Below are 12,913 nucleotides of genomic sequence, written 5' to 3'. Positions count from 1 at the left end.
TGGGCAAGGAGAATCTAGTCTCCAGTGGGCTCCAGCAAGAAAATCATATAAATTTAAAGGACTAAATCTACCTGCAGTCAGGTACACAACACATACATTTGTGATCTCCGTGAAGAAGGGAATATATTTGCCATTGTTTGAGTCAGTTTGGAATACAAAGAAACTTGAGAGTATTGCAGTAATCCTTGGCCATAAGTTTAAACACAAAAACACATTAGTAATAAAAAAAGGAAAGAAATGATACTAACAAATATTTTTCACCAATCAACACTAAACATGGGCTGAAACAGACAAATTCAATTTCATTGTAGTTTTCTCCCTAATAGAATAAAAGTAATTTGATAAGAGTTTTTATCATACTTCAGAGCACATAGATGAAAGATGAAATAGCCACTCATGTGTCTAATACTCTACATTCAGTTATCAGAGGTGAAAATATACAGCTAATTATTAATGTACCTTTTATATGCTTTAAATAATATAGGTATGGATTAATGGTATTTTTAAAGTGTTTTTTTTTGTTTTGGGGTTTTTTTTTTGCTATTACGTAGGAAGCCAGCCATCATATGAAATTTGCCTCTTATATTCAACTGAAAAACCAATCTTATTTTTCTAGGAAGTCTAGATTATGTGCCGACTAAAATTGTTGACTCTAGAGTACAAACAACTCAGTTTTAGAGCCAGTGAGTGTTTGCGCAAGATTCTCATACTGTTTAAGCCTCAGTTTCCTTATCTATGGAATGGAACTAATAATGTTTATCCCCTAGGGTTACTGAGCTATTTAATAAGGTAAGAGCATTTAACACACAGCTAGCATGTGAGGGCAAGCATCACTATTGGTTTTGTTACCTGCTATACCTTAAGAACCTACAGCAGTGCCTGGGCCATCAGAGTTGTTCAACAAATGTTTGTTAAATATATGAATGTACGATTATCCTGATTAGCTCTGCCATTGGGGAAAATTTCACCCTTTACCAGTCTAGAAAACTGGCTGAATTTCCATCTCATCTTGCAAACAATATCACTAAATCATTCTCAACTGTTATATGTTCACCTTGCCTCCAACATGACTTCACACAAACCACCAAAGACAAGTGCTCCATCATATCCTTAAATTGTTCCTCAGGAGGAATTGCCTAGTCTTCATACAACCAACACATTTCCTTCCTCTTGCTATAAAAGTTATCTGCTTTGGCAACTACCTTTCTTATTTTCTCCCTTACTTCTGTCACTTTCTTACCCATTTTTCTTTAGAAATGCTCTGTATTTACTGCTTTTCTCTGACTTGTCAAATTCATTTTAAAAGTCAATCTTTGTGCTTGTTTCCATAAACCAATGGGGACCATTGGATGATACAGCCAGCTTGCAGCCATGAAACATCTTATCCTGATATCTGCATAAAGGCCAGCCCTACAAATCATCACTGCCTGTAGACATGTTTCTGGTAATATTCAATTCCATTTGGAAATGGTGTTTTCAGTTAGTGTCAGTTATCTTCTTTTGAATTGTCCAGTTTTAGTTCCTATCTATTATGTTGTGTAAGAAAAAAATTATGCACATAGGAAATGACTAATGCTGTAAACTATTATTTCTTTTGCTTTCATAGAAAATATTTTCGTTCATGCAACTTGGTTAAAAAGGACAAAAAATAATTTAAAATTTTAATCCTCCTCACTCTCATTTAGATGTGTAGAATAATGTTACAACCTTAATAAGGACAGCTGTAGTTGCACACACTTGACTTTAAAAACATCCACATTTTTTTCCTAATAGAAACAAAGGGCCCAATGAAAACTTAAAACTACTTTGTGTGTAGATGCTTCTGTCATTAAGCTTGGCTTATGTATTTGGTAGTGACATGTAAAATACTAATACTGAAGATATCATAATGGTATGGACAACGAATTATGACAAAAGAAATGACATAGGCTTTTCATCTGAATAAGTGTTGATTTGTGGTATGTGATATACAAATAAAAATGATATATAAATAAAGGTTCCCAAGTTGCAGAAATTTTCAAGCTTGCTTAAAAAGAATTATTAAAATAATATGCAAGTTACTGTCTTTTAACTGGGTGCCCCTACATTTTCTGATCAAGTCAAACAAATATTTCTGACTTTCTCAAACCAAAAAATAGCTATTTGATTTCTCAATATGCAATAGCAAGGTTGGTTGGCAGAAGACAAGCTGACAAAAGAAAGTGCAGATTTCATTCAACTTGATATTCTGATACCTGCTTTGCTGACCTGAAGAATTCTTAAAATGATACTGAAACAAGCTGGCAATTCTGCAGTGAGTTCACCAGAGATTGACAAATACACAAGGAAAAGTCTTAGATCTTATTCCACTCATTCTGCCTCTACCACACAGAAATCTGTATCCATGGGAACCACAATCCCTAGGATGGAAGTGTGCATTTTACACCGAAAAGAATAAGAATGCTTCCTGGAATAGATTTTTAAAAAAGAACAAACACAGGAATAATAGTGCTAAAAATTAAAATTCATAAGTTTAATTAGAACACTACAGAATATATTTTTTAATTTGTGTGTGGCATAGACACCTAAGGAGATGAGAGATAATTTTGGTGCATGGACCAGGGCGAAAGGACATTAATTGGAATAACTGACTGGGAAGAGCAATCCTGACTGTGTCATTCTGTTGGAAAAGTATCAGGAGTTACTAGGAAGATACCTAGCCCAGGGGTGGGTGAGACGAGAGATCTATCCTGAAAGTGAAGGTGTATAAAGCTCCTGAAAATATTTTCTCTGGTCTCAGACATTAGTTTTTTCAGCCATGCATTGCTGAATTTGAGGAGCACTAATGATTGGGTTTGAGGCCCAAATTGGGCACTTAACTGTGTAGTCACTATCTTGCTGTCGTATGACTTGAAAAGTGATTTCCTTTGAAGCTGTTAAGTGTGTGAGAATGGGTCTTTTTGTGTAGCTGTGGTGGTTCTTACCCCTTAAACAGAAGGATTTTATGAGGGATATATATTTATATTAATACTAATAAATTAAGCAATTTGCAAAAGCCAGAAGGCTTTAAGAGTGTTGTGTTTTCTTACACCTTTATAGTTTTCACTCACCTTATAAGGCAAACAAAAATGGGATAAGTAGCATATTACTGTAGACATTTATTGCTTAAATTTTTTTCCTGACCTATTCATTGGGTTATAACCCAGAGGACCTATTAGGGAGAAGCAGATATTTTAATCCAATTAATTTTCACTTGTAATATATAACAGGGAGAAATTTATATGTCTTGTCTTTCATGTGTGATGAAAACCTTTAGTTTTTACAATTAGAAGAATCTTTAGTGGATTATGATTTCATGGATATTTTCTAACATCATTCTGATTCCATTTTAATGTTTGAGAGTGATTCTGGTGGCAAAGGAGGGTGAAATTACCCGTGTAGGTGGTCTAAAATTTCCTCTCTCTTTCAAAGATTTTTTTGTTTTCTCCATAAATTGATTTACTAAAAGACAAAGGTGAGTTCTGATTAGCAGGAAAAAGCAACTGTATCATCAGAAGAAACACTAGTCTCTATGATGTGATTTGAAAAGGTGTGTAGGTGGACCACCAAGGTATCCTTCTCATTAAAGTTCTGCCATTCCCCTATAGAAGAGTGCTTAAATATAAATGTATCTCATACATTCATATTTACTGATTAGCTTTATTTAATTATGCTTTATAATGCAAAGATGCATTAATATTTTTGCTGTTAATTTTTCTTGTGTATAAGCACTTATACCATTAGAAGATTTGAAATGGACTAAATCTTGAAATGTTGCCAACTGCAAAAAATTCACTCAGGTGGACAGATGCTTTTCTCAGCTCCATGCATCCTGTTCTTATTACTCCTTTGATTTCTACAGCAGACTTTACTCCTGGGATATTTTCCAAGTTATTTTTTAATTAAATTTTGTTTAATTGTAAGTTGTTTACTTTGAGCTAAGCTGGAAATCTACCTCCTTTGAAGAGGAGGCCTTGTTCACATCTCATTTTGTGTGAAGAGTCATTGTTTTTTAAAGATATAGGGGTTATTTGGTAATTGAATAATTTCAAGTTTTTTCTGTTCTTTCAGTACTTAATGCTTCCTTTTAAATTCCAACCTGTGGAAAGCTGACGCAGGATCAAATGGATATTAGATTTTCTAAACTGGGCTCCTGTGATTCTTGAGCATGAGGCTTTAAGAACTAAGATGTGCAGCTACAAGTATGGTGATATCTTAAAAATTTATTTTCTCAAATCAATGATAATTTTTTACTTCTGCCTGAGAAAAGGACATGTCATAGATGTTAGTCTTGTAGTGTCTACTCTTAGAGCAGAAAATCATGGTACAATTTCAATGAACGAAAAGTCTCTATTTTGCCTTATTTATCTAGATAGTTCTGGAACACAGAATTATCTGAATTTCTTAATTCTCTTTTGCACTGCCTTCTCTTTATGGACTCTGTACAGAATAATTATTGTGGACCAATGCACAGTTCAGGACAGGGAGGAGCTTATTGCTTTTACCTCCTGGGAAGTCCATGTGCTTGGCAACCCCATGTTATATAATAAAATAATGTATTAGGATAAAAGAGAGTTAACATTTTCCCACAATTAATGATAGCCTATGAAATAAATGTTTTTCCCATACCATTTTGCTCAAGACACCATGTACATCATGCTCTCAACTTTTATGAATTTTATGTTTCACACACTCTTACACTCAGACTGGTCATCCTATCCAGACTGGTCATCCTATCATCAGTTCCTGTTGCACATTTGAATTTTACTTCATTAAATGAAGATGACCGTGGTTGTTAAAACAACTCATTAATGATATTGTTGTACAAAGTTCAGTTACAATTATAGTATCATTTTAATAGGGAACACATTTAAAATTCAGTGAATAGGGGAAGGGCCATCAAGGAACATGTATAAAGGACACATGGACAAAGCCAAAGGGGCTGGTTCGAGGGTGGGAGGTGGGGGTGGAGTGGGTGGAGGGGAGTTGTGGGAGGAAATTGAGGACAATTATACTTGAACAACAATAAAAATAATTCTGTGAATGGGAACTCTATGTGTGAGAAAAAGTGAAACTGAAATTCAAATCCTCCAAAGAATAAAAAAAGACTCTGTATTATGAAGTTCATTACAAACTCAGCTAGGGGTGAGCACAGTGACTGGGACTGTGCATAGCGAGCACAGTGTTTTTAAAAAAACCTCAATGACTTTTATTTAAAAGAATGTTATTAAACATCATTCCAGCTTCATTGCCATTAACTCTTCTTCATAATTCAATGATACAATTTACATGGTTTGTATTTTACTCAATGCCAAATGTTTGTCAAACTGGTCTTTTCCTTTTAATTATAATTGCAGGCTGATAAAAATGAATTTTTAGAGTCATGCAGAGCTACATACACTTCTGTTGGCACAATTCACTCAGGGACATAGTTAGATGTCTCGTTTCACCAAGGGGGTAATAACTCCTCCTCCATGACTGAATTACAATGAATCTATTTAAAACCAATTCTCAATGTGCAAAATTGCTAAACACAATGGGACTCTAAAAGGCACACTTTTGGTATCAAAGCTCGCTGTAAACTTTATGTTAATAAATTGCTTCATTAATAATCGACGCTGATCTTAAAAATCCAGGATGTAACTTGACTGTTCAAGCTTGATTAGTTTCTGATGGATGTTAGCCTAATCAATTGACAACAGATATAGACATGTAGAGATGGATTTTTTTTTCACCATAGTAGGAACCACATATCTCTGTCAGGTCAGGTCAAGTAAAGGAAAATTGAACAGAAAAATATATTATGAGGTCTTTTGTTTTCATTGAAAACCAAGAGCTTATGTCAATGTTTTAATTTAAAGGTAAAAGGGTGAATGTAATTAAGCTATTACCAATGAATAAGGCTCACTTGAATCTCCTGTGTTCATTTGGTAATAAATGTAAAATATTCTTTGTGATGGGAAATGCTGTATGGCACCTGAAGTTTTCATTCATTCAACAAACATACATCAATTTCTTTCTAGGTTTACAGAGATGACAATGACATGATCCCAAATATATGTTGCTCATGTTGGTTCAGGCCGCAATGTTTTACATTACTCATGGATTAAACTCTAAAAGCTAGTGAACTTATAGTACTAATCAAGTATAAAATTAAAGCAGTGTGTTTAGCCAGGACTTTGTAATACAGACATTAGTGTCGAATAGTGGTTTCAGTAGACATGTCTTCCTCTAAATTCACTCATGACCTGCACTGGGTGGATTTTTTTCTTTGCTGAACCTCGTCTGACAGCTGCACATGTTTCTTCTGGATTCTCTCTTTTAATCAAAGGTTTTTTTGCAGGAGCCTTCATTCTCCACATAACAACTGGGTGCCGGGGCCCTGTAGGACTCTGAATTCGGATGATCTTGGTTGAGGCGATGTAAGACATTTTCACTGTTTGCACTACAGCATTCATTAAATTTTTCGCTGCTTGGATTAGGGAGGTGACGCTGTCCAACTGTAGGGGGGGAAAAGAAATATTACTCAAGAATGCAACCGGGCATTTAAAGAGGCTTAATATTATTGAAACTAAAAGGTTTCACTTTACTTTTGAATGACTGAATGAGTTAATTCCCATTTTATATATATATGTATGTATAATGATCTACATCAATCTATCCATTTATATTTGGGCATTTATCCATTTATCTTCTGAACAAATAGATCTATATTTTATCTTTTAAGATGACATATTAGATTAACTTCTTTCTCTTGGTTTTCAGTGAAATGGATTCTATAAATTCTATGTAAGGTCTAGATGCTCATTGCTTTCTTTGAAATGGATCTCCCTATTTTTAGGGGTGATACTAAGCCCTTTCTCTAAGAAATGACTATCCACAATAAAGTTTATACTATGTATAAGTAATTTTATAAGAACAACAACTGAAAACTCTTCCTCTCTGGGAATTTATAGTTTAAGCTAAATATCATACATACATATGAATATATACATACATGTATACCACTTACTTTCATGAGTATTTCCCAACTAATTTTACCTAAAACATTTTTTTTATTAAACACAGAACTTTTCAACATATCACGCAATGTGTTAAAGTAGAAAAGGCCAAGGCTTATAAAAGTTAGGTTTAAATTCCAAGCCTGCCATTTGATAACTTGGACAAATCATTTAACTATTTGCATCCTGGTTTTCTCAGATATTAAACTAGAAAAAATACTTATTAAGTTTAAATAATGTGGATAAATAACTAGTAGAGTGGCTACCAAGTAATTGATTATTATTTAATAACATTGTGAAGACAGAGAAAACTGCTTAATTATGAAGATGCACTAATGATATTACTACAAGAAATCTTTTCCCACATGATTCTGTTTTTAATTGTTATGTTGTCTGCGTTGTCCATAAAACAATCTCTGGGAAAAATGGGGCAAAGTTCCTAGAATCTTGGAAAATACCTTAGAGCTAAGCTAAGTTGATTCATTTTTATACAATTAATGCTTCTTCCATTATTTTAGTTTGACAGATTGTCATCTACAACCTACTCACAAAGGAAGATATGCCTTCTCTGTTGCCTTCCTGTGATGTGTGCTGTCAGGGTTGAGATTCAAACACCAGCTCTGTAGTTACTAAAAGCCATCTGCAGCTGCCTACCCTGAGTACTCTATCTTTGCAGTTTGCAGACTCTCATCTTACCTACAGAATAAATGAGTGAAGGAAAGTAGTGAGCTGAGGTATGTGTCTAGGGCAGTGGTCTTGCTAGCTGCTTCCCAGAGGAAAAAAAAAAATTAGCTCCATTATATGCCAAGCCTGAAATTCTTTGAAAAGGTAGCAACAAAAATATGTAATTTGAAAGGCAGTAATACTAGACAACTATACATCTTCAAGTCTTTTTGTGTACTGAAGCCAGAAATGTAAAATCTGTGCATGTGGCAGGAATGACAAATGTTTTGCAAACATTAAACAGGATTTCATGAAGCACTCATGTATTTCAGAGGACACTTAGAGCTTCTAAATCTGTTCATGAATCAAAAGAAACTAGACTTTTGACAGAATGACACACTTTGTTATTAACATTACTCTATGGACAGATTGAAGGCTAAAATCTGTGCTTTAATAATTAGTAATTTTCATTAAAAACCTCCTGGATCCCATTTGTTTCCAATCTCACCATAAAAAGAAGTATTTTCTAACTTATGAATTACCATGAGTAGTATTGAGGATACTTGGTAAGTTTCTCTCTCAACCATGAAAATACGTGGCTTACTCCGAGGTCTCTATGTTAGCATAAGCCTGCCACTGAAGAAGGTCCCAGGGGCCTGCCAGCATTTAGGATTTCACCAGTGGCTTTGGCTCTCCTACCCTAAAACTTACATTCTCCAGTCCTCCTTTTGACTCATCAATCTTGTCATGTATAGACTGCATTTATTTCATTACCTGTTGATTTTTTCATATGAGTGGTATGTATAAACCAGTAGTCTAGAGAGGATGTTTAAGTGCAATCCATGCCTTAAAATGTGGGAACTAGCTTGTCTCCTTTCCTCACTGAATCAACAAAGCCCTGTTAGCACCATTGTGATCTTTTATGCTGGTCTCTGACAAATGTTTTTATATTAAAAATCCTAAATGGCCATTGTAAAACTCCTCAGGGTCACTCAAAGAAAAATAACCACAGGACAAATTATCCCTTTAGGAAAGCATGAAGACTAGTTTTGCAGACATATTGGGGCAGTTGCTACAAGAACACTGTTATTTCATGAGGAAAGCTTGTCAGACATTCTATGAGGATCTTTGGGTCTAAGAGCTATGTGTGCTTGAGGCATGACTCTGCTACTAGCCAGGTCACATCCGAGCCAGGCAATGGGTAGGGAGTTTTGCTGGAGGCCCCAGCATTGGCTCCTACCTACTCATAGGAAATAACTGCATAGTTTTATGTCTGCAAAAAATTATGTACATCTTTTTATCCAGGTCTATTTTCATGAAGTAGAAGTACTTTCAAGAGAAGGATTCAATAGAATTTGTTCTGTGAAATCAAAGGCAAATTTGAATAGGGTAATGCATCACAGTAGGGCTTTTGTGTTCAACTTATTAAACAAAGTTTTCTGAATTTCACAAATGTACCTATGCAAGAAAAGAATATTAATATACTCTAAAGAACTGTAAAGTAATCAGACTACAAAACTTAGGTCCCCCATTTTTTTTTTACCATTATAAATTACTTTCCAAACTGAAGATTCTTCTAGCAAATGTAACTTGAAATGTTTACCATAGAAGGAACCATTTCCCCTAATATTTGGTGACACTCCTGTCTGATTGACATGAAGAGTTCAAGGTTTCAAATGAAAATAAAAACGGCTTCTAAAACCTTCAAACCTCCTAAAGTTAACATGTAAATATGCATGTTCATACATATAAGCAGCTTCCTATCCCCCCAACTCCCTTTTCATAACGGGGGAGAAGGTTTTAAATAACTTTTCAAAGAGGATTTTGACTTAATTTAAAGGCCTGTATCCTAGATAAATCAGTAAATAGGAAGATAGCCGCCCTTTCTATATCAGTGACCTACGCTTTTTCTTACAACCTGGTGTGTTTCAAAATAACTGAGCTTGCTGGTCTATTAATGGCACAACAACTTTCTCAGTATTGTCTATGCCCAAACATAAATTGGGAAGCTCTGACTCTGGGTTTTTGTTGTTTCTTGTTTATTTGTTGGTTTTTGAGGATCCAAAAAAATATCAAGTATTATGTTCAGTAAATTAGCTCTTATTTTAAGTGCAAGATGCATTTGTAACAACCCAAATTATAGCCATCTAAATAGAGTCATGAAAGAAACTTACTTCATTTTACTGCAATGCCTCTTCTGTGATATGTACTCTGATTCCAGTTAAGCTACAGTTTGAATTTTTCCACTTCTAAGAATGTCTTCAGACAAAAGGCTCAGTCTTACTTAGAGATATGTCTACAATCCTTTGCTACAGAGGAGCTTAATAACTATAAAAGGTATTGTCTTTTTCCTGATAAAATGCCAACTTTTCATCCATGTGACTAGTGTTCATAGACCTTCTGGATCTTTTTACAAAAGCCAACATTTAATTTCTGTGAGGTAAGCCTTGATAACTATATCAGGTTGGACTGTCTGCTGGAAAACCATTGTTAAAATCCTATTTTAATTATTGGTAATCAAGAGAAACATTGGGTAAACAAAGATCCCAGTTTTTCCTTTTTGATTTTCTAAGTTTCTCATCTATACTATGTCAGAACAGCAGAATGTCTTGTACTTATACTATACTACACTAAGACCCCATATTCTGGTCACAAGTCCTTCAGCAGACATAGGTTTGCATGAGGATAAGCTCAAGTGAACCTCATTCCCATTGATGTGAATCTCATCGTCTTGTACCTGGGCTGTTGCCCAGGGAAAACGTTGTTTCCCAGCACCTGCGAGAACTGCCATGCCAGCAACTGCTGCTAGGACTACTGTAGAGACAGGCCTGCTGTTGTCTGGAAGGATGTATTTCCTGTCCTATAGCTTTCGGAGTGAACGGTTGCCAAGTGTATCCTATGATATTCTTGTGAGTCTCAATGCTTACCTGAACTTAAAGACTCCAGGGATCTCTAAGTTGTACAAATGCAATACTTGAAAGGCAAATGTGTGACTCCCAGTATAACAGATTATACAAATTGCTAATAATCTATTGTGTGCTTCCTATATGTTGGTGCTGTTCTAAGCAGTTGACATAAATTAACTCACAGTAACTTTATGAGGTAAATACTACTATTATCTCCATTTCATAGATGAGGGAACAATAGAACTTGACAGTTTAGTAGCTTGCTCAAGACAAATACTATTAGGTGAAAGAGCTGGAATTTGAGCCAAGGAAGTCTGGTTCAAATACCTGGTGTTCTTACCCCTTTGCAACCCTGCCTTTCAGTAATATGTCACTACCAGCATGCCTTTATTTTCATATATTAAATAGTTGGAACAGTCACACTAACATTAATATAATATCTAAAATTTAAAAAATTGACTATCCAACAACTGCTTTGGGAAGGTTATAGAATTTTTGTGATGTATACTGGGAGTAATTAAAATAAGGGTATCTTACTTGCTAAGGTATTTTGTTTGGATGGTGGTTTGATAGTGTTTATACTCCATCATTTTCAATGCAGCAATTTTTTCAAAATAGCACATACAAATAGTCATATTGTTTTAGGACTCAAACCATTTAAAGACTTCTACATTAAGAATATTTTCTAACAAGACAGTTTAAAATTTTTAAATGTGAATTTAAAAAACATGTCAATAAAACAAAGAAAAAACATAAGAAAATCATAATATAGCTTCTGCAACATGGAATTGCATAGCATTTATTTCACCTTTAAAATGTGTCCTGGAGTAAATACAAACCAAACTTTTTTTCTTATTCTCAACTAAAATTAAATCAACTTATTTACCTTGGCTTCACAATAGAAATCAGGATTTGGTCTGCTGACCCTAGAGCTTTTGTTTAACCCTCACTTAGTATTAAAGTTCTCAGACACCCTGGCTGATGTGGTTCCATGGATTGAGTGCCAGCTGAGAACCAAAGGGTCGCCGATTTGATTCCCAGTCAGAGCACATGCCTGGGTTGCAGACCAGGTCCCCGTGTGGGGCACGCAAGAGGCAACTACACAGTGATATTTCTCTCCCTCTCTTTCTCCTTTCTTTCCCCTCTCTTTAAAAATAAATAAATAAAATCTTAAAAAAAATAAAGTTCTCAGTTAAACTGTTTGGAAATAATGTTAGCTAGCACACGCAAAATGAAAGGGTATTCATTATATATATATGTTGATACATAACAAGTGACAGCATAAATAGCTATTTCAAAAAAATCTAAATATTTGCATAGTCTCCAACTTACATCTCTATATTGATCTAACAGTGGTAGTTGTATACCACAGGAAATGCTTAAATATATTTGTTAGCAAAAACACATTATCTAAATCAATGTTTTTATTATCCACCTCAAACCACTAATAAGAACCTAATTTTATCTCAATACTTGATTAACTCATTTCTTTGTGTCTAAACAGATTTTTAAAAGAAATTACCTATATTGAAAATATTTGGGTTTTAAGCTCTCTATATTTTTCTTTAGTCTAAACCTACTAATGGACTCACAAGGCTATAATATTACCACTACTTTACTTATAATTATGCTTATTAATCTCAAAATCTCATTGTTACCTGAATTATAACATTCCTTATCTTAGTTAAGACAACATCAATAAGTCTAAGTAAAACTGAAAGTCACCTTAGACTCACCACTCTCCTTTACCAAGCACATTTAGTCAGTCACCAAGGCCTTTCAGTCCAATCCATCAATAGCTCCCCTTCTTTACTATGGGCAATCTAGAGCAGGCCATTAGCTTCTCTAACTTGGACAATGATAATATGTGTCTGGGTTCTTCTGTCTCTGCATTCTTGCTCCTCTCTGGCTCCATTCCCTATAATAATGCAACAATGATCTCTCAAAAAATCCATTTGTTTTGCAATGGATTTTCATTGAACTTTAAAATATATCTTCATTCTCAACATTTTTTGCTACAGGCTGCAGAGCCTTAAATAAGATCTTGTCTCTTCCTGTTTAGTCAACTTTATTTCTTCCTTTTATATTATATGGTCCAATCATATAATTAAACTAAACTAACTAAAATATTTCAGTTTGAAAATATGCCACATATATTTCTCACTTTCAAGTCTTTTAACAAATCACTACTTCTGCCTAGGGATGAATAACCTCTTCCCTTTTCATTAGGGAACCCCCACTTCCTCCTTCATGCCCACACTAAGATCACTTTCTCAGGAAAGTGTTCCATGGTCCCTACCCAAGGCCTGATTGCCTTTTCATATG

At 34.6% G+C, this 12,913-nt stretch overlaps 1 protein-coding gene across 2 annotated transcripts in view; it reads right to left on the bottom strand.

Annotated features, from left to right (window-relative positions):
* Positions 1-6,230: 6,230 nt before the first annotated feature.
* CTNNA3 (catenin alpha 3) overlaps positions 6,231-12,913 on the bottom strand; it is a 1,483,556-nt gene continuing 1,476,873 nt past the window's right edge. For both annotated transcript variants that reach the window (XM_054572720.1, XM_054572719.1), the window contains exon 18: positions 6,231-6,518. In XM_054572720.1, coding sequence (XP_054428695.1) covers positions 6,231-6,518 — 288 coding nt within the window. The remainder of the gene's footprint in view (positions 6,519-12,913) is intronic.

The sequence above is a fragment of the Pteronotus mesoamericanus genome, unplaced genomic scaffold (assembly GCF_021234165.1).
Source record: "Pteronotus mesoamericanus isolate MK-2021 breed Mesoamerican mustached bat unplaced genomic scaffold, CSHL_Meso_final contig_24, whole genome shotgun sequence".
NCBI lineage: Eukaryota > Metazoa > Chordata > Mammalia > Chiroptera > Mormoopidae > Pteronotus > Pteronotus mesoamericanus.
Note: the sequence above shows the minus strand (reverse complement) of the source record. Positions and strands in the feature narration are given on the sequence as shown.